Genomic DNA, 27694 nt, shown 5'->3' with positions numbered 1-27694 from the left:
CCAAGGTGTTCATAATATCTGAACACGCGCCCTAACGCCTTGACAATAGAGGCGTGTTCAGATATTTGTGAGCGCCTTGGCCGTTCTGATATATCTGATGGCGACTGTACCTATCTAAGTGTACTTATCAAACTTAGTATTTTAAGACTAGGTGTTAGTTTGTGCTTTTATTTATAAGTACCGCACAACACGTAATTTAGAAATTATTACAGCTATTCTAAAATAGGTCTTAACACAGCGCCACTTGCACCATCCCGCTAACCCGGGGTTAACCGGTTAACCCAGTGTCAAATTGTACTGTTAACCATTGTAACGCCAAGTTTAACCGGTTAACCCCGGGTTAGTGAATGGTGCAAGTGGCCATTAACTAGCTTAACATAGAGTTAACCCTTTGAATGTACACACAGATGCGTCCAAAGAGTTTTAACCTTTCGTATGTGTGTGGGGTAAAATCGTGGGTTCAAATCTCAGTCGAGCTATAAATAAATAATTTAACCTATATACGTCCCACTGCTGGGCACTGGCCTCCTCTCATGCGGGAGAGGGTTTGGTTTGGGTTATAGTCCCCACGCTGGCCCTTGCGAGCCATATATAGCAAAAAAAAGCAAACCCTGAAAAATGTATGGACAATCCTTAACACAGACGAAAGATTAATATAAAGTTAGTTTATGCCCTAAACTTCAAGTATTAATGCACATATTATTACCTACATATTTTTTTTGACAGCAACACTTTTTCTAACCAATGGTAGCTCTTATTTCGTTGCAGTAAGGTTCCGAATGGTCAATTAACCGTGTCGATGGTTCATGATGTGTTGTGGGTAATATACGTTAGATGTATATTTTACGCTTTACTCCTCTTATGATACGAATCTATGTAGGTACAGTCGACGTCAAAGATATGTTTACACATTTCGCCTTATTACAAAGGCATAAGGTGCAAAAGTATAAACATATCTTTGACGTCGACTGTACCTACGTACCTACATTAACAATTTACTTTTCATCACACAGATTAGTGTTAACTGTACCAATTTCTCAGACCCTTTGGAGAACAATTTACAAAAAATGTATAAAAATTACTTTGTAATGTGTAATGTAACACAGTCAAACAAAAACGCGGCATGAACCATTATTATTGAATTTTTATTATTATCTCCTACTGTTACGTTATTTAATAATGTTATTATGACATTTAATACCAGGTCTATCCCCACAAAACAATAGGTACCCAGTATCTTAGAATCAGTAATACTCCTTATTCTAAGTGGAATTAACCCAAAAATATCCGTGGTTTTTTAACATCATTTGAATTTGTATAATTCTGCCATTTGTTCCATATACGGAACAATGTTGTATGGAACACTCAATATAGAGGCTGTTTTTTTCGTTTTCGTAATTTGCGAGGCGAGTATATAGGTCACTCTGAGCAACTTTTACCATGTAACCAACCGCGAGATCGTGAAAAAAATTGGCCAATAATTATATCGCGATTTCAGGGTCGGTCCCATAATAAAACTTGCTCCGTATGACATCGTTACTTATTTACTCACTCGCAACCTGAAGGTTGACGAGATTTAGCCAGCAATCTACTATAGTAACCTGTCTAAGGGCTGGTAGACTTGGTGGAGATATCCTGGACCCTTGGGCGCTGGGCGCTTGAAGTAAGTCTCGTCGACCCGGCGCGCGAGCGCCAGCAGCGGCGCGTGCTTGCGGATGGTCTCGGCGAGCCGGCGGCGTGGCAGGCGGGTGGTTAGCACGGTGGTCGGTGAACACGTGTATATAGAACAATGTACCGTATATGGAACTGCTATCGGTCTAAGGGCTTGTAAACTTGGTGGAGATATCCTGGACCCTTGGGCGCTATGGGCGCTTGAAGTAAGTCTCGTCGACCCGGCGCGCGAGCGCCAGCAGCGGCGCGTGCTTGCGGATGGTCTCGGCGAGCCGGCGGCGTGGCAGGCGGGTGGTTAGCACGGTGAACACGTGCCCGAATACAAGCGCATCCAGCTCTGTTGGGCTGGAAGGGAAAAAAACGTTAATATGGGAGTAAATATATAATACAAAGTTTCCAATACTTAGATTCTATACTCCAGTACCTCCTATATGAATCTGCTAAACATTATTTTGACAATAATACCTATATACATTGACATATATCTTAAGACGGGCCTTACGGGCACTAAGAATGGTGCTAGTTCAGCGGTGTCAGGGTGTCACTCACGAATTAGAACCAATTGTGCAGCCTAACGCAACTAGCTGCGACCAATCGCGCGCGTGATGCGAACTTAAAACCAATCGTATTGTGGCGTTAGACTGCACGATTGGCTCCAATTCCTGTGCGTGACACCACTGTACTGGCCCCATTCGTATTGCCCGTAAGGCTCGTCTTTAGATATATGTCAATGCCTATATGTATACCTATTTATCTTCCCCTGAAAACGGATGACCTGTAACAATATGAAATACACTCATGGACAAATTTAGCAGAACGCAAAAAAAAGTTTAACTCTAATTTTAAAATTACTTTTAAGTGCTGTAATCCAGTAACTAAACCTTTTTTTTGCGTTCCTCTAAATTTGACCATGACTATAGAAATAGCCGGGTCCACACAGGGCGTGCATACGCGCGATGCAATTTCCTCGCGCACAAAACGGCCAGTGTAAACGTGCCTCGGCCGAGGCGGCACGCACGAGGCACGTATGCTCGCTGTGTGTGGACCCCGGGGTGAAAATACATAGGTAAGTAGGTACTACAGCTGTACCAACCTCAAGTATCTAAATGAGATAAGAATAAACGGATGAATAAGAAATTATGAATACTAATCGTTTCTCAAATACAATTTATTCAATAAGAGTTGATAGCTACTTAAACTTTATATGGGATGTACACACTCGTCGAGGGACCCCGAGACCGGCCGAGAACGAGTGTGTACATGCTGCTCGCTTCTCGTCTCGCTCTTCCTTGTCTCGTCTCGCGCTTCTCCGATTGGATCGGAGCGGTAGGTACCGAGGCTCTCGATGAGTGTGTACAGCCGACATTATAGAAATGGTAACGCTTTTTTCTACATATATAAATGAGTCGCTTAACTTTAAACTCGGGTAAATCCATCTGTCAGATTATGCGATTTTGGTAATAAGAAAAGGTAATAGGGTAGATATTTGCTGAGAGGGTCGAATGGATTTACCCGGGTTTGAAGTTAAGCGACACAAATAACTTACATGAACATGACCGCCATTCTGATAAAACAACGTTTTTCAAAAAAATAAGTTAAACTGAACTTTACACGTATATTTCGAAACACCAACACAAAACAAGAACGAAAAACGGATCAATCGACATCGGCGACTTGCGGCCCTATGTTAAATTCCGCAGTTTTCTGCCGAATGTACTCCATTAGCTTCTTAACGCGGACACTCTCGCTACTCGAACTCTTCACGCTGGCTGCCGACTCTAGAAATATTTAACAAGTTTGTGTTTGTGTGTATAAAACGTTAGGATCTACCATCACGAGCTACTAAATTCAGACCTAACACATCAGAGAAAGAATAAGGATCAAAGTCAAATGGCGCGTTCTAACAGTTTTAATCTTCCGTCGAAAGATGGCAGTAAATTTACTGTGGCTACATAATTTACTTTGACAGTAATTCTCTGGTTGGATGGCTAGGCTATGTTGAAATATTTCCGTGTTTAATTTTACTACAAAATTGTCTTAACCCTAAAAGGACCGACTAAAATTTACAAGAAAAAATAATGTAAAGAAAACCTTCAGTATCAGGAACGAAAGTAAGGTCCGAGCCGACAGGCGCATCTGTGACAGTCACACGGCTGTCGCTGTCGGTATCAAATTCTTGAATACTACAAAAAAAAAACGCATTACAAGTAATTAACCGCGTCATGGGATCTAGACACTGCGCTTTCCCATCCGTGGCCGCCTGGCGTCTGTCTAAAGATACAGAATATAGGACTTTTCTGCCCCAGCGGCCATCGACTCTTCGAATGGATTAGCGCAGTGTCGGACACCCACAAAGTAGAAAACACCCATGACTCAGGAACATGTGTCTGTGTCATCACACAAATAAATGCCCTTACCGGGATTCGACCCGGGGACCATCGGCTTCATAGGCAGGGTCACTGCCCACTAGGCCAGACTTGTCTTCAAATTAAAAATTACAACAATTTACCTCGAATCTTGACCCGAACCGGATACATTCTCCAAAACATCAGTCGCTTCGGAAGTATCATCAGTCTCCGAGTGAATCAAGAAATCTTCATCAATCCTATCCAAGCTTGTCTTCACATTCCCCATTTCAGAGCTACCAAATTCCACGAATTCAAACTCCTTATTCTCCAAGTCTAGCTTATCAAGGAGTTTATCCAGTATTTGTTTCACGCAAGCGTAGGATTCTTCGTAGCGAAATGGTCTAATTGGAGATTGGCATGTGAGGCCGTCTTTGGTGACTGTTATGTTTAATTGCTTGCTTGCAAAGGGTTTGAAGCCTGCGTGGTGAAATAATATTCTGTTACCGTGACGGCTAAACTATGATGTAGCGTTTGCTATTGGAACAGTTAAATTATATCTTTCAAATGAACTTTGCTAAAATTTACGCAAGTGTGCAGTAAATTACTATGTTTTGTAACATGTTAAGTAGCTGTAGATAAACTGACTACTACTAAATCTTCTCATGATGTTTGTTCCATATATGGAACATTAGACTCTAGGACTGGTTAGGCGACTGTAACTACTACACAATGTGGCTACTAATAAGAAAATGCCGTAAAAACATTACCAGCAGGAAGACGCATGAGTTTGTACTACATCTGAAACCATCCCGGGGAGCGCTGACGCAACAGATGGTCACTATTATGTTCCATATACAGAACATTAGATTAGACACGCAACTACAGGCAACTGCCGTAAAACTAAGTGCCGAGTCAGGTTCAAGCTAGGCATCTCTTTCGTACTTGCACGGCCTTATGGAGCAAGACTCGCAACAGCAGTGCAGGTAGTATTACGCATTCATCGATTTTATGACTGAACGCCGCAGTGAGGTCGACTAAAAACGAGATGAGCTTAAGGCTCGGCCACCAACCTCAATTCCCTACAACTATGTAGGTGGTGCACGAACGTGCCCAACTGTGCTCGAGTATTTAGCAAGAAAATAGGGTACGTGAGCCATCTAAGGGCGCACCGGAGAGTGGATCAGCTACACTCTAAGGGGCCCACTGATTACCAGTTCCCTGGACGATATCAGCCTGTCATTTGTTCTGAACTGTTACCTTTTACGTTTAACTGACAGGCTGATACCGTCCGGCGAACTGGTAATCTGTGGGCCCCTTAATACTAATTAAAAATTGCCTACTCCAGAGCACACAGTCGCTGTGGCCGAAATCGGTCAGGAGAGCATCATCATCTTCAAAAGGCACTTGGATTTTATTTCCCGACTCGCCACTTGGTGCAAGTACAGACTAACCATAAACCAACATATTGTCCCCGCGCTGTCCGTCCCAATACCGAAGACTAGCAGACACGCGTGAGCTGGTGTTGCGTGGAACTATCCGGGGGCGCTCCGGAGTCTGCCGCAGCAGGGACACTTGGGACACTAGGCTCTCTTCTTGAGGCTTTCAATGATAGGATGGATATATTAGTATTCGCTAACTACCTACTTTATTTAAAACTACAATTATCCAAAACTTTAACTAATTTCTTGACATTTATAAGGTTTACCATCGAGAAAATATCGTCTTCGATCAGGTTTCAGCAGGAATTCCCTTGATCAGTAGTATATTTAGGGTTATTTCCTAAATCAAATTTACGGAGGTAGGTACTCGTATGCAGGAAAGATAACATATTTTGGCTTTCTCAATTATTTTAAAATCAAAAATAACTTAATAAAATATGTAAATTATGTAATTATATATTCATTGTGATGTCACATATCATTCTCATACTAAGTTTATAGTAATAAATCGTTTTGACGTTTCATAAAGACAAATTAATTTGAATTGTTGTTGGTACTTTGATTATTTAACAGAGTGTGCGGTGAGAGAGCGTGTGGTGCAGACGTGTTGACGATTTATTTTAAAAATATTATTTATTGTTGTGATCAGAACTAGAACGTAAATCTATTACCATAGAAGTTGTTTTAGATTGCTAGCCAAGTGTGTGTCGATTCATTTCGTATGTAAGCCGGCGCAAGTGGCTTATCAGCGCGCAACTAATTTAGCCCGGTGGAGCGTTCTCATAAACCAACGGTTAATTGACGACGCACAGGTGATACAATATGAGTGACCAAGACAATCCTCCTTCGTCGCAATCGCAGCCCGACCTATCAAAAATAAATCAAAGTGAGACAGCTATAGACTACAAAGCTGCCCGCAAGAGGAAACGCCATGATAATAATGATGACTTAAGAACAGATTTAAAAGATTTTCGCGAGGAAATGCGCTCCCTACTAAAAGATTTTTCTGTAAAGCAAAACGCAAAAATGGAAAGTATTGCAACAGACATCTCAACAATAAAAGACCAAATAAATAACGTTCAGCACAAAACGGACCAGCTCGTTTTGGAGCATGACAAACTTAAAACAGAAGTTGCTGAGCTTAGAACCAGCGCTAACGAAGTAACGCAGAGAGTGGTTTCATTGGAGACAGACGTACAAGACTTGAGGGCATCAGCGATGCAAGGATCATCAGCAGCACCACAGATGGCACTCGCGTGCGAAGATCTAATGAAAGAAATCAATGAGCGTTGTATACGTGAAAAGAATTTAATAATAATTGGATTACCTGAACCACAGTCAAAAGATCAAAGCGAACGATCTACGTCGGATACTGAAGAAGTCATAAAGTTGATCAAAATGACTGATACTGACTGCCCAAACCCAATATCAAACTCACGCTTGGGTAAATATATGCCAGGGAAGGTGAGACCAATCAAAGCCACCTTTGATGCTGCTGCTACTGTTAAAAAAATCCTTAAGAATCGAGGAAAAATCGAAAATAGCGAAATAAAAATTTTCTCGGATAAGACACCATACCAACAAAAGCATATGAAGATTCTCAAGGAAGAGCTGCAGGCCCGTGTCAACAACGGAGAAACAAACCTAGTCATAAAATATGTGAGAGGTGTACCTAAAATTGTCGAATATCAAGCAAAAAACTAACTTGCAATAGCGCAAATAGCCTCAACATTGGAACCCAGGAAGTAACTTATCAAATTGTTCACAATTATGAAGACTTAAACAAAAACAAGAAATCCCTCTCAATTTTATACATGAATGTGCGTAGCCTGGTGCACCCGGGAAGACTAGATGAAATAAAATGCATTATACAAGCCATAGGGAAAGTACATATTATAGCATTAACTGAAACGTGGATAAAATCAGTAACTGAAGCAGAAGCACTTAATTTACCAAACTACACACATCATTACAATTTTCGTCAACTTGCAAGAGGAGGGGGTGTTTCATTGTTCGTGCATAATGATATAAAACAACATATAATTATTATATTATCACAAAATAAATAATGCCCTAACTATCCGAACTTCGATGATACTATGATTAATATCACATATTGTAAGGCTCGGCTAATGCAAATATATAAAATTATAAATATTTCACTTTATTATAAAAATAGGAATACCTAATTAATTTAATTGTTAGAAAGATTTATGTTACTTACATATATTTTAATGTAGAAATTGAATCAAGCATGCACAACCGTTAATTAACTAATGTTTAAAGTTTTGGTTTAACTGGCCTACTACTTGTTTGTTGCTCTGCGCATGTTACCACGGGCATTATTGTAAGTACGAGTACCTACCTAGTCGTTAACAGTTATGCATGCTACCCTCTTACCTAGATATAAGTAAAAATAATTATGTTTTTCTCAGTAAGTGATTTGTAAAATCTTATGAGAAATAAATATCTTAAACCATTAAACAAACCATACTCTACCCCAGAGTTTTCAAACTTTTACCCCAGTGTTTTCAAACTTTTTCATGACGCGACCCCCTTAGAACAAAATGTTTCGCTTATGTATTGTTTAAAGGCTAGCAGAGGCTTCACGACCCTCCATGAGGGTCGCGACCCAGTTTGAAAAACACTGCTCTACCCTATTCACGTCCTGAGCAATTCTCAAAAAGTTTGTACATTTCAATCACATCTTAGATTTCTATAAAAATTGGTATGCTGGTAAAGTACATGAAGCTGAACAACTTCCACCATATTTCCCAGAAAGTTTCTAAGAAACATTCCTTTTTTGTTACCAGATTTCCTTACACATTTCGTAACAAAAAAGGAATGTTTCTTAGAAACTTTCTGGGACATTTTGGGAAATCTGGTGGAAGTTGTTTAGCTTCATGTAGGTACTTTACCAGCATACCAATTTTTATAGAAATCTAAGATGAGGTCGAAATGTACAAACTTTTTGAGAATTGCTCTACTATATTCGGCAGTTAGAACTTCAACTACTTGAAAAATACTTCTTAAATATTCATATTAAACGCACCGTCAAACTCATCTGCGTCAGATTAGCCAGCCGCAACATATGAAACAGCAGCGCCGTGGTTATAGGCTTCACCATGAGCGCGGCGCGAGGCCCAGAGGCCCCGAGCAGCGCGCGTATATGTCCGTAGATGAGGGCGTCCAGGGGGGTGGGGCTAGGGAAGGGAGGGGAAGGTTAGGTTATAGGCTGATTGAGCACGGCGCGAGGCCCAGAGGCCCCGAGCAGCGCGCGGATATGGCCGTAGATCAGGGCGTCCATCAGGGGGTTGGGGCTAAGGACAGGGAGGGTTAGGTTAGGTTATAGGCTTGACCATGAAGCGGCGCGAGGCCCGAAGGCCCCGAGCAGAGCGCGGATATGGCCTTAGATCAGGGTGTCCAAGAGGGTGGGTCTAAGGGAGGGAGCTAGGTTAGGATTGCAGAGGTGGGTTAGATCAAGCTCTTATTATATCCAAGATACTAAAATGACGGTTCGACTGGTAATTAACTTTTCACTACTATTGTAACAATTTTGTAATAAAATAACAGATCGGTTGGGTAAAAGATGGGGCAATAGAACTGTTTTTTTCTTCTATTTAGGCTACAAAAACAAGGCTAGGCTTTTTGGATCATTTATCATTAAAGAGATAGGTAGATATCTACATAGATACCGCATTATGAAGTGTTCACGAAGCGCGAGGTCACCTCACATAGGTGCAGTTTTTGGATTCATGTTTAAAATTAATCACAAAAATAGAATTTATCTCATCAGAATGGCAGGCATGTTATACGATAATTATTACAATTTACAAAATTTAGGTATAATGTTACTTAATATGTAAAACTTACGTTCCGAAGAAATAGTCCTTGTCACCCAGACGCTGGCTCAGCGAATTGCAACATTGGTCCACCTGCAAATAATATAAAATTGAATACATATATTTTGCTCACATACAATTTAACTATGGAAATGCAGGTCGATTTATTTGATTTTTACAAATGCATTTATTTACACTACATTTTTCTTTTAATTTCACAACATTTTTGCAAATAAACTTAAATTTATCTTTAATATCGACACAAACCAGGGAATGTCATGAGTTAAAACTACTAGGCTAGTGGTCGTCTTCGGATTTCGATACACGTTTTTGTACAATCGGCAGAAGTAGCTAAGCAGACGAAATGTTCAAAATTACTTGAACACGCTTTCTTTTTGGTTTCAATCTTTAACCAACTATACATCAAACTATACTTACGATAAGCGCTGGTGGCCTAGCGGTAAGAGCGTGCGACTTTCAATCCGGAGGTCGCGGGTTCAAACCCCGGCTCATAGGTACCAATGAGTTTTTCGGAACTTATGTACGAAATATCATTTGATTTGCACCAGACGCTTTTCGGTGAAGGAAAACATCGTGAGGAAACCGGACTAATCCCAATAAGGCCTAGTTTACCCTCTGGGTTGCAAGGTCAGATGGCAGTCGCTTTCGTAAAAACTAGTACTTACGCCAATTCTCGGGATTAGTTGTCAAGCGGACCCCTAGCTCACATGAGCCGTGGCAAAATACCGGGATAACGCGAGGAAGATGATGACATCAAACTATACTTACATCAGCCAAAACTTGGTCTAAGGTCTTATCATGCCAGTGTAGAGCCTTAAGTCTTTTAGCCACCATATTACGCTTGGTTCGAGTCTGGATCCAGCCCAGCGGCCACGGGTAGACGGAAGAGTTGCGCACTTTGGTCACTGCGTTGTAGGTTTCGTCATCAATCCAGGATATCCATAGCTGAAACAATAGGGAATATTAGGTACGCGAACCTCTGCGTAGGGGGCGCTACTACCACAATCCATCACAATCTGGGGGTCTACCGCGAAACAAGAAAATCGAAATGTCGTTATCTAACCTCTCTATCACTCTTGCAAATTCGAGCGATAAAGAGGCAGATAACTAAATTTCGATTTTCGCGTTTCCCGGTAGGCCCTTGTTAATGTTAACAAACCGCCTTGATGTGTCGATGTCATATTTTATTATCTGTGAAAACTTGTCAAAAATAGTTTAAGGCACAGTATGTATAAGTTATATACTCTATGGTATACTAGCTAGCTTAGTGCTGCGCTCTGGCGTTATAATGTTATTTAGGTATTACTAGGTATAGTTTAGCGTAAGGTGCAGGAGGGCAATTTAAAACATGGAAGATATTTCGATTAGTTGAAATTAGCCCACAGTCGGAATTGCCCCGCTGCATCTTATGTTATTCAGTGTAAAATAACCGGACATGTGCGGGTCGGACTCGCCCACCCAGGGTTCCGTACTTTTTAGTATTTGTTATTATAGCGGCAACAGAAATACGTCGTCTGTGAAAATTTTAACTGTCTAGCTGTCACGGTTCATGAGATACAGCCTGGTGACAGACAGATAGCTCTTAAGTTTATTGCAATACCCTCACAAGGTTGTGTTGAGACATGTAATGATTTACACATAAGACCTTTTATACACACACTAAGCAAGGAATAAATGAAATGAAATAGATGGACAGACAGACAGACAGACAGACAGCGGAGTCTTAGTATTAGGGTACGGAACCCTAAAAAGTAAAAAATCTGATCCAAGAAACGGCAAAGTGGTCTAAAATATGCTTGAGCCATCAAAATTAAATTTATATATTTTTAAAATTTACATTTTTATTTTAAAATGTCCTACTCTTACATTGGTTCTGACTGTCTTACCTCAGCGTTGACCAGCACGTTAGTAATAAGACTCATGTACGCGCGCATCTCCGCCTTCTCTTCAGAACTGAGCTGGCTGCAGAGTGAGACACCTTTGTTGGCGGCGAACTGCGCCACCGGCTCTAACTCTGAGACGACAAAGGCTCCACATTTGATGAAGGGGACGCGGCCGGAGGGCGACATGAACTCGGCGTTCCAGCGCATCTCTACTTCGAAGGGGAGGTTGCACATCTGGGGAGAAAAGAAGTGAAATTTCAGTGAATGTTGTGAAAGAAAACCGGACAAGTGCGAGTCGGACTCGCCCACCGAGGGTTCCTTACTTTTTAGTATATATTGTTATAGCGGCCACAGAAATACATCATCTGTGAAAATTTCAACTGTCTAGCTATCACGGTTCATGACATACAGCTTGTTAAAGACAGACGGATAGACAGACGGACAGTCTAGTCTTAGTAATAGGGTCCCATTTTTACCCTTTGGGTACGGAACCCTAAAAATTACATCTAAAGATAGATAGACTATTGAAAAATGTGGTAATGGCGTAAACAATCTTGTTTGCCAAAATCTTTCGAGTGAAAGAAAGTTAGTAGGTATGTTTATTGCATGCTATCCTTGAGCAAGCTGCAATTTTCATATTTAGGCAGGGGGGTGTCACTACGCAGTTTAGGTACATTTGGCCGGCGCGCCGCCCGGGCAGGCGTATGGCAGTGGGCTGCCGCTCGACCGCACGATAGTCGTGTCACGTGGCGCTCGCGCAAAGAATATTCACCGTTTGTGCGCGGTTATAAGTTTCAATTTTGTTGCTGGCGGCGAGTATAGGTATAATTTTATACCTAAATCTGACTTTTGTGAAGGAGTGAATTTTCTGTACGGTAGTACTATTAGTTATTCTGTGATTTAGGTATGCGTGTGCAGCCTATAATTAGCACAGTATGTAAGTGCACAATAGACGTGTGCGCCGAGTAAAAAACGATCGGCGGCGGCGTTTGCCGAAAAATCGGCGGCGGCGGCGTGTTTTCGGCGTGAAATCGGCGTGACCTTGACTTTCAAGTTTCTAAAGAAAAAACATTAATTTGTCGTTTTTCTTGAAAATATTGATTAATCCAGGTTGCTAGTAGGCGAACTACGTAATCTACGTATAGTTTTGAATAGGTTTTGACTAAAATAGGGTTTGTAAATGAATATAAGATAGGTATAAAAACTTGATTTCCTAGTAATTAATTGGTTTGTATTTAGGGGGCATCTGGTCCCAATGACTTTCGATCCGATCTGTATCTCTCTGTAACTCGGTTTTGTCATGCTGTCCATGGCTTATCTTCAAATATCCTAGATATAGTGGACTGCCATGGCTTCCCTTTAATGGTTTTCTTGTTGTACAAGCACCAGGCTCACTGAGAAGTATTTTCTTCTTTCTCGGTTTCTCATTGCTGAGGATTGCGACCACATGTAATTTGTCTCAATTTCGTGCAGTCATAAGCCGTGTGAACTGCACGGTGCAGACTGCCGCCAGCCATCGACCATCTCATACATGCTCCACTCTGAGCACGTTTGCCATTCATTGGGCCTAAATTCATATTACGTTTCGCCACATCATGCGTTGGAAACCGCATAATATTCCCGAAGAAAGATGTAGATACCCGAGTGGCGATATTGAGCTATTTGAAAATTAAGGGGTTTCTTCTTCCAGCTGTCCTAGGTATATAAGTAGCAGTCTTCGCCAACACTACATCTCTAAAGCGCCAACCTTTGCACGTCACCCTTTTTGAGGCTCAGCGTTTCGGCACCATACTGGAATATATGTAGGAAAGACGAGAACTCCTACCACCAAGATATATAAACTTGCTCGCTTTTTCGTAATCACCGAGTGCGTCGGTAACTTGGAGTACGTTTACCTTGTCTACAACCATTACTTTGGTCTCGGAATGGTTTATCTTAAGACCACTCTAGAGCTTTCAACTTCAATTTTCTTCAGAAGAGCCGCTATTTCGATGTACAATATAATACAATACAAATACTCCTTATTGCATACCTCAATAAAAGAATACAAGACAAAAGAAAACAGAAATACAAGCAGAGGTAAACAACAGGCGGTCTTATCGCTAAAAAACATTTCTTGTTGTTATTCCCGTAAGCCATTCGACAATAGCACAAGCAAGTATGATGATCGCAACGCAACATTAGCTAGTTAGTCTTCCTTTTCTGTTGCTCCTTGAGGTTTCATGGTACATGAGCCCTGTGTTTTGGTTGCCTAGTTAATTGCAATGCAAGTATTTTCATGACATATCATTCTAACTTCGTATGTGAGGTGAAGGCATACAAATTCTAATTAATAGTTGAATGTGAATGCACAATTTAGAGGCAAAAATACTGCATATAATGCTTCTTCATCTTTTTTGACGCTGAACAACTGACGTGTGTCAAATATTTTGTGCAACTGGCTTAATCTGTTTCATTAAATAAATAATTGATATATATTTGACAACTGTAACATATATCATACAAAAAAAATCTAAATTGTAATCCAAATATCAAGTTAAAATAGCTGATTAACAACACTCAAGGTCACGCCGATTTCACGCCGATCATTTATCGGCGGCGGCGGCGTGGCAAAAAAGCCCGGCGGCGGCGGCGCGCCGGCGCGGCGCACACGTCTAGTGCACAAGTGTATAATGGTATATAATTGACTCTTTCATTTATTGATCGAGTGCTAGCAAAGGTCTCCGTTTCAGCTTCGGCTTTCGTATGTCCGGATGTTCTCCTCTGCAGGTAGCTTTTCTGAACTGATACTTGTGAAATTTTATGAACAGGGTTGATAGGCTCAAGGAGTATATACATACTTAGTAAGGAAGTATGTATTTTTTAATTTTACATTTTTTAAGCTTATCTTAATGTCTACAGCTCTCAAGAGCTACTAGTTGAATAGGATATTTTGATTTAATTTAAACTGTAATATGCCATAGTGAACTCACTTTCAAAAAGGCCTGAACGGCCAGGCAGCTAGCATTATCCGGGAGCAGTATTTGCTCCACCTCATACGGTTGGAACAGCTTCACATTGTCCGGCCAGGGCTCTTGTGCTGAAATATATACCACATGTTTATGAATACACATGTCTTTCCCATCACGGAGCAATGGTGTTCTGGACCTTTGGGGGGCGTGCGTGGAGCCGAAGCCAATATGTAGAGGCCCTTTGATACTTTAATGAAATGTAAGGGGTACACTGAGCGGATGCTGCCCTTGCCCGTATCATGGGACGCATGTAGAGGTAGCAACCGCCGGGGTGTAAGGACTATTGAGAGTGGATGGGATCTAAAATAAACTAGGTTATTGGGTGAAAGCTATGGAATAAAAAACCTTACGCCTGCCTAATAAAACGTGAATACACATTATTATTATAGGTCATGCAGAATGTGGACACATTTTGTTTGTGTGTACTTTGGTTAGAGTGAGAATATGTGCAATTTTTAGATCCTTGTTGTCTCATATTCCATGATAACTGTATTATGAGAAATGTAAAACCAAATTTTGTCACATTAAAAAAGAAGAGGGGGGAGGCCTTTGCCCAGCAGTGGGACACAGTGGGCTCAAAAAAAAAAACCCAATTCAATAATTTTTGAGAACAATTCTTAATATTATATGATATTATTTAGTTAATAGTTATGAAAGCTTTGCTAGGTTTCATGGAGGAGTAAGTAAGGTAAGTAAATATTCTTCATTGCACCAATAATTATACATTTTACATACATGTAAAACTACAAATCTCTTCCAAACAATCTTTGGGTAGGAGCTGTGGTGGTTCGAGTATCGCTATCCCGTATTTCACGCAAAATAAGCGCAATGGCTGTGGATTTGCAGAAAATGCCCAGTAAAAGTAAAACTATGCATACACAGAGGAATTTATCCAAATATTAATAAGGAATATTAAGTGATACACGTAAAACTAAAGCCTTAGAGGTATAGGACATATCCAGTCTGTGGAATTAAGTTTAAAAGAAATATTTTACAAAAGCAAATCCTTGTGTTATGGTTACAGTTAGATAATTGAGACTTTTAGGTTATGTTTTATAAAAATAATTGTTACTATTTAGTTAACACCTATGTAAAAGTATCCATTAATTATACTGTGAACAATAATAATTCAGGTTAATCAAATGTAATTCCACACACACGCACAAAATCGTAGGTTTTGTATGTACCAAAATTAAATGGATCCCCGTTTTTCATTTTTAAGAGTTATAAAAGTCAAACTGGACTAAACTCGTAACAGCACTGAATTACATCAAAATAGGGCGCTCAGCATCTATAAATAAACAATTGTGTCATACAAACAACACAATATTACAAGAAACAAAAATTATGTAATACGAAAACGTGAAACTTTAAATTGCAACAGAAAATTACTCACCATTGAGTGATGTTATGATGGAATCTTTAAGGTCAAATTCAGGCATTTTTTACTACTGTATCTAAACACTAAAAATAGTAACAATATTGGATTTTTATACAAATACAATCAATATAAATGCACAAATTCGCATCAACTCTTCCGCAAATTAACACTCAGATGGGTTATGAATGACATCTTCATGACAGCTGAGCAGTAGTACCAACTTATGCCGGCTACATACGTAACGATAAATCGTTGCGATAAAACTGTGCAGTCCGACTGTGCGATAAATCGAACGTTCCTAGTGCCTCCACACGCCTCCGATATCGGAGCCGATCGTCAGTTCTCCGCAAAGCTCATCAGAAACAACATATCCACAATGGCACTGCTTTGGAGTTAGATTTATGATTTCTCTATTATACAGATGTATAATGTAGGTAAAGCCATACGATTAAATAAAATTATAGTATGAGCGTACATAAATAAGTTTTTGCCAAAAATTTCATTTTTAGTACAAGCTTTTATTGCTGACTGTACTTTTCTTACAACAGACAACTAATACTCATCAAGACAATTATAAAAACCCCTAACACTATTAGGTTGCGTTGTTTCATCACAGAGTTCCTATGGCCACCTCCTGTCTCCATCCTCAGATCAGCTCAATGGTGCCATAATATTGGATTGTCATCCGATTTATACACGCAAATTACAAATACAATGCAAATACAAAAAAAAATCAGCTCAATCGGAAACCGGGAAGTGGATCAAATTTAACTTGCTAGATTTGATTACAGACCGACAAACAGACAGACAACAGTCAGGTGAAACTAAATAAAAGCTTGTAAAAACAGCGACTACGAACAGAGAACCCTACTATCGGGTCACTGGCACTAAATGCAGTACCGTCTTGACCATAAGGGCACACGGGGCCCGTGCACACAGGGTCCCGTTCCTCAGGGGGCCCCGAAGGATAGACAGTAACAGTATATATATTTGATTACACATAATAAATGTTAGTTTAATTCACTTTCTTTACTTTCCAAATTCTAAAGTTTATTTTTTTCATTAATGTACTTACTTGAATAATAGGTAACCCACGTGCGCACACATCACACAAGCGAGCGACGTGAAGTACTGCCGAAATGAACGGTCGCCATCCACACGCAACGATAAAACTGTGCAGTTCGCTTCGACAACGATTTTTCTGATATAATTTGCAACTGCCACCGATCAACGATTTATCGTAACGATTTGTCATACACACGGTTCGATTTATCTGCACAGTCGGACTGCACAGTTTTATCGCAACGATTTATCGTTACGTATGTAGCCGGCATAAGGCCGTATATTATACTGCTCCATCGTTAAAAATAAAAATCGAAAAAAAAACCTATCATTTTTGGTTTAGTACTGCATCCATTGTAAGTTGTTTTACTACCTACCCTCCGAATTAAAATCGTCGCCAATACGCCAGTAATTACAATAGGGGATATTACTGCAATGTACTGCCGCCAGAGTGCAGCACTACCGACTCTGTAAATTCATAGACTAACTTATACATACTGTGCCTTAAACATAGAAGGTAGGATCGTATAGAAGTGGTATACGCGTGCCTCCGTGAGGGACAAAACATACGCAAATGCGACACTGTGATTGGTCTAATTTATTTGTTGCCCACCATTATCCATACTAAAAAAAAGGTGGGGAACAAAAAATATGTGAGACTGTGATAAGGACAAACAATAATAGCGCTTTCTCTGCTACTCCTACTGAAAGATACGTGAGACCATCCCGTTCTGTCAGTTATCCCCACCACTCATGCCCAATCCAGTTTAATACTAGATTCATGGCCTTAAACTGTTTTTTCAGTTTTTTGACAAGTTTTCACAGACAATAAAATATGACATTGATGCATCAAGGCGGTTTGTTAACAAAGGCCTACCGGTAAACGCTAAATCGAAATTTAGTTATCTACCTCTTTATCGCTCGAATATGCAAGAGTGATAGAGAGATTAGATAACGAAATTTCGATTTTCTTGTTTCGCGGTAAGCCATGTGTCAATGTGGTTTGTTTACTCTATGTGCCACAAAGGTGCCACCTACGCAGAGCTTAGCTTTGCCTAATATTCCCTATTACTGGGAATTGCTGAGCCCGTGGCACATTCACTGCAGGCACTGATATTATTAAAAATCATCTTACCGGTGTATAGGGGAGAAGTAGAAGTTGGAAGGGGTAGACCTTGGCGGACTTTCTCTGATTAGATCCTGGGAAATCCTGAAGAAAGGCCAGGTCAAGAGCACCCTAAGGCTGGCCACAGCCGTTCGAAATTCTGATCAGGAATCCGAATTGGCAGGTGGCGGATTTGCCCTAAGGCACAGTAGGCCCGGGCCTAGGGCGGCAAGATATTTAGGAGCGACAAATTGTGACAAAAACTTCGTTGATTGTAACAAAAAATTACTCAAAATGTAGTCAATACGATGGGTGCTGAGAAAGGGGCGGCTACAGGGCCTGGGGCCTAGGGCGGCAAAGACTGCAAATCCGCTACTGAGTAATATCGTCTTACACTACAAGTACAGGGAAAGGGGAAAGATCTCAAAGCGGCAAAGACTAGAAAGTACAAATCCGCCACTGCGAATTAGGAATACAGATTCGGAAATCTGCATGCTTTTTTTTCATACAAATACAGAATAGTAACAATCACAGAATAGGTACAGAATAATAACAAAATACAGCATATCCACATTGTATATCAGTCAGTCTCAGGGGGCCCAAACTGTGGATGATCTTTTCGGACAATTTCATGTTGAAATAAAAAAAAACTGAGGAATTATGTGAATGAATATTGTTATATTTCTATATCATTTTCTCTGGCTTCAAACAAGTTCCAAGTGGAAGGTAATCTAATAATCATCTAGTCATTGACGTATAATATTTAAGGATTGGCCTTACAGGCAATAATAATGGGGGCATGTATAGGGCCAGTACAGCGGTGTGACACCGCTACAATACGATTGATTAATGAGTTCGCATCACGCGCGCGATTGGTCCCAACTAGTTGGTTCGAATTCGTGAGGGACACCGCTGGTCTAGTACCATTTTTAGTGCTCGTAAGGCCCGTCCTTAGATATTATAATGCATCTAGTATGTAAGACTTACCCATAAGAATAAGCTTCTTCATGTTATCGCTGGTGCATGCGATTTTGTTACTATTTATATTGGCTCCAAAAGCCTCATCATCGAAGTTTGTAAATGGTCTTTCCGAATGCCTTGTAAAGGTGGTAGTATCTGATTTTGAATCGATTACATCAACGTATCTTTGAAAAATCTGTTCTCTGGTTCTGCTGCGTGGTGAATTAGACCGCGAAGTTCTTGTACAATTTAATGGCCTAACCGAAGGCCGAGATTTTTTTAATTTTGTTTCCGTTAAACTCATTATGATTTAGGCTGTTTCTTCAATTAAATGGCAAATAAGAATACATAAGAATAATACGTTTTAGAATATTTAGAAGAATTTAAGATATGTTTCTGACATAGAGTTATATATTAGGTCCATGGTTTCTGACATATTTTTATCATACCGTTGTCATAGGCCAAGCGCGCACCACGACTTTTTGTCGCGCGATAATTTAGTCGCAGAAATGTAACGTATGTGTTTATATGGCAGTGCGCGCATATGCGACAAAAAAATCGCAGCGATTTTAAAATAGTGATTTGTCACATTTTTCCGCGACTGCTCGCGACGCGATTGTCGCAAAGTGAATTGCGGCATACGGAGTTGTATGGCCCCGCGCGCACTGCGATAATAAAATCGCACCCGGACCTCAGTCGGCATATCGCTCTCCAAGCGTCAACATGTCGGAACCTGCTGCTGAAGACGCTAGATGTTGACCATTTAATTATGGAAATAGAAAGAGATCACCTTTGTGGTATAAATACTCAAAGTCATACAGCGATCACTTATTAAAGACAACGTTTCATGACAAACGACTGGTACGAAATCCATGTTGAGAATGAACAAGCCGCGACTTTTTCATCGCAGTGCGCGCAGTGAATTTTCTGCGATATATTACAGCGCGATTCTAAAATCGTGTCGCAAGCAAAAACTAAAATCGTGGTGCGCGCTTAGGCATATATAGAGTTTTTACCTGTTTTTTACTAATCAAGATTTAAAACTCTTGCACATGACGCAAGTAACTTTCATGCAATGCAACCTACGCAAGTTGTGGCGATCCGCACTTGCGCAGGTAAATATCAGTTGATATACAGACGTGAATCACGTGAATAGCAGAAAAAGAAGTGCCAGTACGGAGCCAGCTAAGCCTAAATAAGTAACAAATTACATGGGCAATCAGCAGTGGCGGATTTGCAGCCTTTGCCGCCCCTTTCTCAGGACCCACCATATAGACTGCCACCCCTAATATCTGGCCGCCGTAGGCCCGGGCTTATTGGGCCTTAAGGGAAATCCGCCACTGGCAATGGTGACTACTACTACTTAACCACAATACTACTAGAATGTACTCTACAAGCGACATGTGCAAGTTTTACTTTTTATTTTTGTATTCAATTTAACTTGAACGCATCCTTAGTATATAATCATGGCGGCGAGCATCAGTGTTGCCAGATGGTCACAAAAGTCACATTTTTCGTGACTTTTGGCCTTCTCGTGTGACATGTGCGTGACTTACGATCTTGAGGCAATTTTTGTGACTTTTAAGCTAGTCGAATTTTGGACAAGTTTAGTTCTGCAATTTATATTATTTAGGAACGCGGTGAACGCACCCAAGTTGACACTTGCACTGACACCTTGACGTTACATCCACCATTATGTTTATTATAATAGTCGTGGCAAGATGAGACTTGTTACCTTGACATGACGGTGTCATTTAGTTTGATAGTAGTAGTTTTTTTTTTGTGTATGATTCATTTCTTTTAACCTCATATCTTGAATATCTGTACGAATAGCATTTGTAATTACTTCAGACAAAAGTTTTATCACAATAATTTCTACAAATTTGGTTATGTTCATTTTTACTCTGTGATCAATACTTTAGGAGCTACAGGCTGTTAAAGTTAAATAAGAGATAAAAAATAGACGGTTTAAGAAATCGTCGTTTTTTGCGTAATTGTTCATCATAAATAAAAAAAAATAGTTTAGGATAAGCAAGCTAATCGACCTGCTCATATAATATTAAAAAAAAACCGGCCAAGAGCATGCCGGCAATGCTCAGTGTAGGGTTCCGTAGTTACCCGTCCGTCAAAATAGACTATTTGCAAAAACTCAAAAACTGCTTAACCGATTAGGTTCGCTATATTTTTCCTTGAAAGTTTTTACTAAGTTTTACTTTCACAATTTTTTAAATATTTTTTGGAGCCATGGTTAAAATGCTAGGGGAACTAAAGTGGAAAACACAACTTTTTTTCTTTCAGATCGATTATTTCTGAAAATATTAAGTTGATCAAAAATGGTCCTTAAAGACCCTTATTCATTTTAAAAGACCTATCCAAGACACCCCACACTATAGGGTTAAAGCGAGAAAAAAAATCATCCCCACTTAATGTATGGGAGTTACCCTAAAAAAATATTTTTTCTAGTTTATATTTTACGACTTTGTCAGTGTAACAAATTTATATAGTCAAGCCAAATTTAATAATAGAAACTAGAAAAATATATTTTTTTATGGTGGCTGCCCTACATTAAAGTGGGGATGAATATTTTTTCGCTTCCACCCTATAGTGCGGTCTTCAAGAACCATTTTTTGATCAACTTAATATTTTCGGAAATAATCTGAAAGCAAAAAAGTTGTGTTTTCCCCTTTAGTTCCCCTAACTTTTGAACCATGGGTCCAAAAAATATGAAAAAAATCATAAAAACATAGCTTAGTAAAGACTTTCAAGGAAAAATATAGCGAGCCTAATCGGTATAGCTGTTTTAGAGTTTTTGCGAATAGTCTATTTTGACAGACGGGTAACTACGGAACTCTACACTGAGCATGGTCCGACATGCTCTAAGCCGGTTTTTTTTTAGCTCTAATTTAACTTTAACAGCCTGAAGCTCCTAAAGTATTGATCGTAAAGTAAAAATAAACATAACCAAATTTGTAGGAAATTGTTGTATGATAAAATTTTTGTCCGAAGTAATTATAATGCTATTTGTACATATATTCGAGATATGAGCAAAAAGAAGAAAAAAGGTACCTTTAACCCTCCCTGCACTCTCAGCACACCCCCTACCCTCGAGGACTTTTAGTATGTTTATCTGGACACCACAAGGTATACCTGTACCAATTTTCAAAACTATTACACGAATTATTTCCGCAGATTTTTCTAATTTGCTTGGGTTATTGAAAATCTTAATTTTTTAACTTTCTCATTGACCCCCCAAAAGTAGCCCCCATGCTTAAAATTCATTTGTTTACGTTACATGACTTACATGTCCGTCTTTGGGTCACTAATTTCCACCAATTTGTACTAAATTTCAACTTAATTGGTCCAGTAGTTTCCGTAAAAATAGGCTGTGACAGACGGACAGACAGACAGACGCACGAGTGATCCTATAAGGGTTCCGTTTTTTCCTTTTGAGGAAACATCATAAAAGGTTAGTAGATTTTTTGTGAAATATATTATTTTCTGAATTTCTTCTAACAAAATCGATTTACCTACCCATACAATACAATAATATAAAAATGTGACTTGAGCAGCAAAAACGTGACTTTTAGGGAAACGAAACGTAACTTATGACTCCAGAGCCCTGGCAACACTGGCGAGCATTGTTGAACTGTCAAATAAAAACTTGTCAAGTTGTCGCAAAACGCGAACGGAAGCGAAGCTACTCGATATTTAGCAATAATATTCACAAGAATCATAATTTTAGCAATATTTAAGAAAGTTAAGCAAGTCTAAACCATGGCGGATGTTCTCGATATCGAAAATTCCGAGGAATTCGAAGTCGACGAAGACGGTGAACGTAAGTCACTTATTTGATTCATTTGAATATTGTTTCTTCTGTATTACAATAAATTCTGTTTGAATTGAAGGCTAGTCGGTGTCGATAATCTAAAGTATTTAATAAGCTACTAGAAATCATTATTAGATATTTGAAAACTTATTTATATTTTAGGTTATGTGTGATACTTTACCCGAAGTTTCGCGTCACAAACAGATAGGACCGAATTTAACATGTTTAGCGACCAATTCAAACCAAAACCTACAACAACAATTTTTTAAACCTTTTAAACTATGATGTCCTTACTAGTAAAACATTGTTTTGTTTTCAGAGGGAATTGCCAGATTGAAAGAGAAAGCGAGGAAACGCAAGGGCCGTGGATTCGGTAATGAAGGGGGCTCCGGTGGCGCTGCTGAGCGTGGAAACCGAGGAAGGTTTGTCATCAATCTATAATTGTGATTGTCAACCAAGCAAGGGCTACATTTTACCAGTTTTCAAGTACTGTTGGCAAAACTATGCAAGCAAAGATGCCCATTATGAATTGTAATCTATTCATTCTATTAGTCAGGGTTTTAAATAGCAAGTAATCAAATTTTTATTTAAACAAATTATTTTTGATCTTTTTCTAGGCATTTGTGAGTATGAACTTTTAATATAGATGTTTTCTTAACATAAAATTGGATTTCGTTTTCTAACTGCTTCTGATAATATTTGACCACAGTTTGCAAAATCTTTCAAGTTATACAAACAAATAATTAATTACAGGTATGACAGCCTTGCACCAGAGGGAGACGGGAACACACCGGGCCCACAGCGCTCCGTTGAGGGCTGGATCCTGTTTGTCAGCAATGTCCACGAGGAGGCACAGGAAGAGGACATTCAGGTAAAGACCAATCTTTTAGGGATCATAATCGAACCCATCACTGTTAACTATGATTTTTTTGTTATTATGATATTTTATTACACTATTACCAGCAAATTATGTATCCCCATTAGGCCTGTGCCTTCTCTTTCACTACAGAGCGCGCTCCGCTTGCGAAAATATCAATATGAAGAAAAATATTAGATTTTCCTTCATACTTTGGGGCTATTCATAAATTACGTCGTTTCAAATTACGGGGGGGGGGGGGGGTCTGGACATCGGATGATGGTAGCATGACGTAGGAGGAAACGGGGTCATTCGAAGCCATGGTCTAATAAAACATGGTCTTCTATTCCCAGAGTGACACGGGCCTACGTCACAATAACATTGCCACTTTATTTCAACATAACATGTTACATGGGTACATTATACCTATGGTTAATAAGTTAAAATATTTCTTTATAATTTCATAATTTTCATTTATATGTATTTTATCTTAAATTTTACAATAACACGTCATTTTTAATTATTCGTTAGCAATATCTTCCGATTCACGAAAGAAATTTCAGACGTTCGGGTAATTCTGTTTACATTACTGGCAACACAGGATAGCGCTGTCACATTTGACAATTCGGATCTAGATAACTTCATGCCCTGACCGTCATCCTTGTCGAACGCGTGTTAATTGTTATTTCCCTCTCGCTCAGTGTCAGCAGTCGCAGTGTTTTCCAAACTTTTTACGTCGTAAGCTTGGTAATTAATGTGTAACTGTGAATTAGTTTTTCAAACGTTTGTCTTGTATAGATAAATAAAGTTTAATTTAATACATTCAAATCGTCTAAAAACGATGACGTAATTTATGGACAGCCCCTTATTTATTTATACTGTTTCATTCCAGAACCAATTCTCAGAGTTCGGGGAGATTAAGAACATTCATTTGAATCTGGACCGGCGCACAGGGTTTCTCAAGGGGTACGCTCTGGTCGAGTATGAGACGTACAAGCAGGCTGCGGTGAGTACTAGACTAGAGTCAGACCTAGAAAAGTCTGCAGCGATTTTGATGTACGTCGTATACGTCAACATTTGATAGAAGTTTGACGTTTAAAATAACACTTGCACTGTGTGGGCTATCAAAATCGCTGCAGACTTTTCTTGGTCTAACTCTAACAACTAACTGATCATACTTTAATGTCAAACTTAAATAACCTGTACCCAATGCGTCAAACCCACATCATGTACAGCTTGGCAAAAACGAGTAGAAATTAAAAAGTGGCAACACTGTAGTGTCGTCACTTTCAAACCAATTTATATAAGAAAACGGGACGACACTAGTGTTGTCACATTTTAATTTCTACTCTTTTTGCCTGTACCATCACGCTTCGCGATTGTTGCGCTATTTAGGGTCCTAGCCTAGTTAAATTTGTTGTTTAATACTGCTATAGAATTTCCAATTTAGCAAGAACCCTAAATATCCATGAACCGTGATAGTTAGACAGTTGAAATTTTCACAGATGATATATTTCTGTTGCCGCTATAACAACAAATACTAAAAACAGAATAACAAAAATATTTAAGTGGGGCTCCCATACAACAAACGTGATTTTTTTTACGTAATGGTACAGGGGCGGAACCCTTCGTGCTCGAGTCCGACTCGCATTTGGCCGGTTTTTTTCTTATTATTATAATTTTGTATTATTATTGCAGAGTGCCCGCGAAGCCCTGGACGGCGCCGACATCCTGGGGCAAGCCATCTCTGTCGACTGGTGCTTCGTCAAGGGCCCCACCAAAGTGCACAAGAAGAGGCGATAGTGTTCCAACCAATTGACATACACTCTAAGGCAATGAATGGTATCTCAAATGAACTAGCCGACTCTACTCCAACCCCCTTAGAGCTGATTTAGACGGCGCGCGAACTCGCATGCGATTATAGTTACATTGCGGAATGTTGGTTACGTCCAATTCAACCGACCGATCAAAAACCGCAATGTAATGAAACTCGCATGCGAGTTCTCGCATCGTCTAAATGAGCCCTCATTCATAAAACTTTGCGGGCCTGATTTAGTTAAACTATGTTTTATCCCTTTCTTACAAATACATAAGTCAAAATGACAGATAAGGACAAACGATTATTAGCTAATTGAGGTTTGTAGCGCGTTTATGAATAAGGGGGTAAGCTTACTCTGTACAGATTTTGCAATGGCAGAGTGTGGAGGTGTCACCACGAATGTCAATTTCCACACATTGTTCTATCAGAGTTGGTGCAAATTTAGCTTAGATTAGACAATGTAAAAACTTGTTTTTATATGCCAGACACTAAAGCAGGATTATCGGCTCGGCCACGACACTGCGCGACTAGCGACGGCGGCAACCATAGCTGGGAACGAAAGGTCCGATCGCTGTGTCTCGCTCCAACCTATGATTGCCGCCGCCGCCGTCCCAAGTCACGCAATGTCGTGGCCGAGCCGTATCGGATATTAAGAGCCACCACACACTAGCGTCTTTTGAGTGGAGCGCCCTAGTATCACACGTGTGATACTAACACAATTTGGGTCGTAGCGACTCGGTATCAGACATACTACAGATCAATATGGGTCAAATTGCTTTGCATCAATTAGTTGTATGGTGGACGTTCGACGAGCTAGTCAGCGCTATGGAAAATAGCGTCGATGCGCAGTTGCGCCAACGTTACGTCGAGCAGCAGTCATAGAGTTGATTAGACGACGACGCTCAGGAGACGCTAGTGAGGGGTGGCCTGAATTGGCCAATCTGTAAGGTACTGGAATGCCAATAAGAGGGTAGTTGATCTACAGATCATGTTAAAATGAGATACCACTTATCCTTTAGAGCACTGACCACTTCTTCCTAACTAGCAAAATGTTGTATAACTAATCATAGTGATCATTTTGTGACCAGTTCAGTAAAGTATGATCAAATTAGGTCAAAACTGGTCAGAATCGTATACTTATCAAAACCTCAAAATGCAGAAAGAAAAAATATGGCTCTTTAAATAATGTATTGGACAAAGAATATTTCACCACACCAACCCGAGCAAATATTAAATGTAAATATCAAACAAAATCAAATCCAAATGAATGTTATTAAATATTTATCATCCAAAATCATCATTTAAAAGTGAATTCTACCTGCAAACATAAGAAAACAACTCAAAATTTGCATTTGTTTACCTTGCCTCACATGTGAATAAAATGCAACTTTGCTATCAGTTTTTGAAGTGCAAAGTAAGCCTTTCCGAGCTGGTGTGGTGAAAAGAATAATGTCTTTCGAGAACAACTTCAATAATGTCTGGTTGCTGTATTAAGTGTATTTTGAGGTAAAACCAACACCGATTGATTTTGAAGAAAAAATAATGTATGTTGGTATAGTCTGTCCGTTTTCCTAAGATCAAGTACGCAGTGGTAAATGTATGGCGAACTTGATCTTAGAAATCGGACAGGCTATATTTGTTATACTTTGGTTACCTTAAGTTTGTTATTCACATATTTTGTACCTTGTATTAATTATAAAGTCCATGATTTGTCCACTTTTTTCGGTTACGGTTAAGGTAGAGTGTCAATCAAAAATGTGATTATTCTTATATAACATTGATGCTAGTTGGCGCGCTATGCGATGCACTTTGCTATATGTATTGTATGTTATATTCTTATCTTATCTGTAAGCTTGGTTTGGTGTGTCCAAAGTGCTTTGCGTAACGATTCCCTTAGACTTTAACATTAATATAAGAGATATTTCTAATATTTGTTTCATTCGAATCCTTTCTTAGTCCTGTTGGTCCTGTAAAACGTAGCGTGAAAACTAAGGTCTTATTTTGCAACATTTTTGATCAACTTCCTAAAGGGGCCCACGGATTAAAGGCTGGAGTCGAATTATTGCGATTCGATTCGATTCGCCTCGGCGAGTCTAGTGGACTCCAGCCTTTAACAGTCCGCCGGACGGTATCGGCCTGTCAGTTAGAACAAAATTTTGACAGTTCCGAACAACTGACAGGCCGATACCGTGCGGCGGACTCAAATCACGGATCAGTGGGCCCATAAGAGGTTCAAAATCCGCAAAAACCAGTTTTTAGGGTTGTGTTTTATGATTTAACATTTTCAACGCCGTGTCAAACAAAAGCTGACACGCGGACGCCACGTCACTGAAGTGTCAAAACTGAAATTGAACTTTATGCATATGCACGTAGGTCTATGTTGCTCTGTGGTCTGTGACCGATTAATCAGTCTGGCGTTGAACCTGCGGTGCGGATATATCGGTCATTGGCATCCAAAAGGTTAAAATCA

General features: G+C 39.7%; 2 protein-coding genes across 5 annotated transcripts; one reads left to right on the top strand and one right to left on the bottom strand.

Annotated features, from left to right (window-relative positions):
- Positions 1 to 1214: 1214 nt before the first annotated feature.
- Positions 1215 to 19029, bottom strand: LOC134802751 (metaxin-2). Of its 4 annotated transcripts, none has more exons than XM_063775434.1 (9): positions 18751 to 19029; positions 14177 to 14283; positions 11208 to 11438; positions 10090 to 10266; positions 9332 to 9393; positions 8511 to 8661; positions 5471 to 5618; positions 4181 to 4496; positions 3279 to 3449 (listed from the first exon to the last, which is right to left on the bottom strand). In XM_063775434.1, exons 1-9 carry the CDS (start codon positions 19025 to 19027, stop codon positions 3419 to 3421), a joined length of 1500 nt encoding a protein of 499 aa, XP_063631504.1. In that variant the 5' UTR covers positions 19028 to 19029; the 3' UTR covers positions 3279 to 3418. The 4 variants fall into 4 exon arrangements, with proteins under 4 accessions (XP_063631508.1, XP_063631504.1, XP_063631505.1 ...); XM_063775435.1 differs by lacking the exon at positions 18751 to 19029 and adding an exon at positions 15612 to 15763 and having other exon boundaries at positions 3280 to 3449; XM_063775437.1 differs by lacking the exon at positions 18751 to 19029 and adding an exon at positions 15403 to 15503 and having other exon boundaries at positions 3281 to 3449.
- A 3343-nt stretch (positions 19030 to 22372) lies between these two features.
- Positions 22373 to 25271, top strand: LOC134802819 (RNA-binding protein 8A). Its single transcript, XM_063775543.1, has 5 exons — positions 22373 to 22558; positions 22869 to 22971; positions 23303 to 23420; positions 24298 to 24411; positions 25104 to 25271. The coding sequence occupies exons 1-5, from the start codon at positions 22498 to 22500 to the stop codon at positions 25206 to 25208; spliced, it is 501 nt and encodes a 166-aa protein (XP_063631613.1). The 5' UTR covers positions 22373 to 22497; the 3' UTR covers positions 25209 to 25271.
- The last annotated feature ends 2423 nt before the right edge of the window (positions 25272 to 27694 follow it).

Source organism: Cydia splendana, chromosome 25, assembly GCF_910591565.1.
Source record: "Cydia splendana chromosome 25, ilCydSple1.2, whole genome shotgun sequence".
Lineage (NCBI taxonomy): Eukaryota > Metazoa > Arthropoda > Insecta > Lepidoptera > Tortricidae > Cydia > Cydia splendana.
The sequence above is the reverse complement of the archived record's forward strand: the minus strand, read 5'-3'. Positions and strand labels throughout refer to the sequence as shown.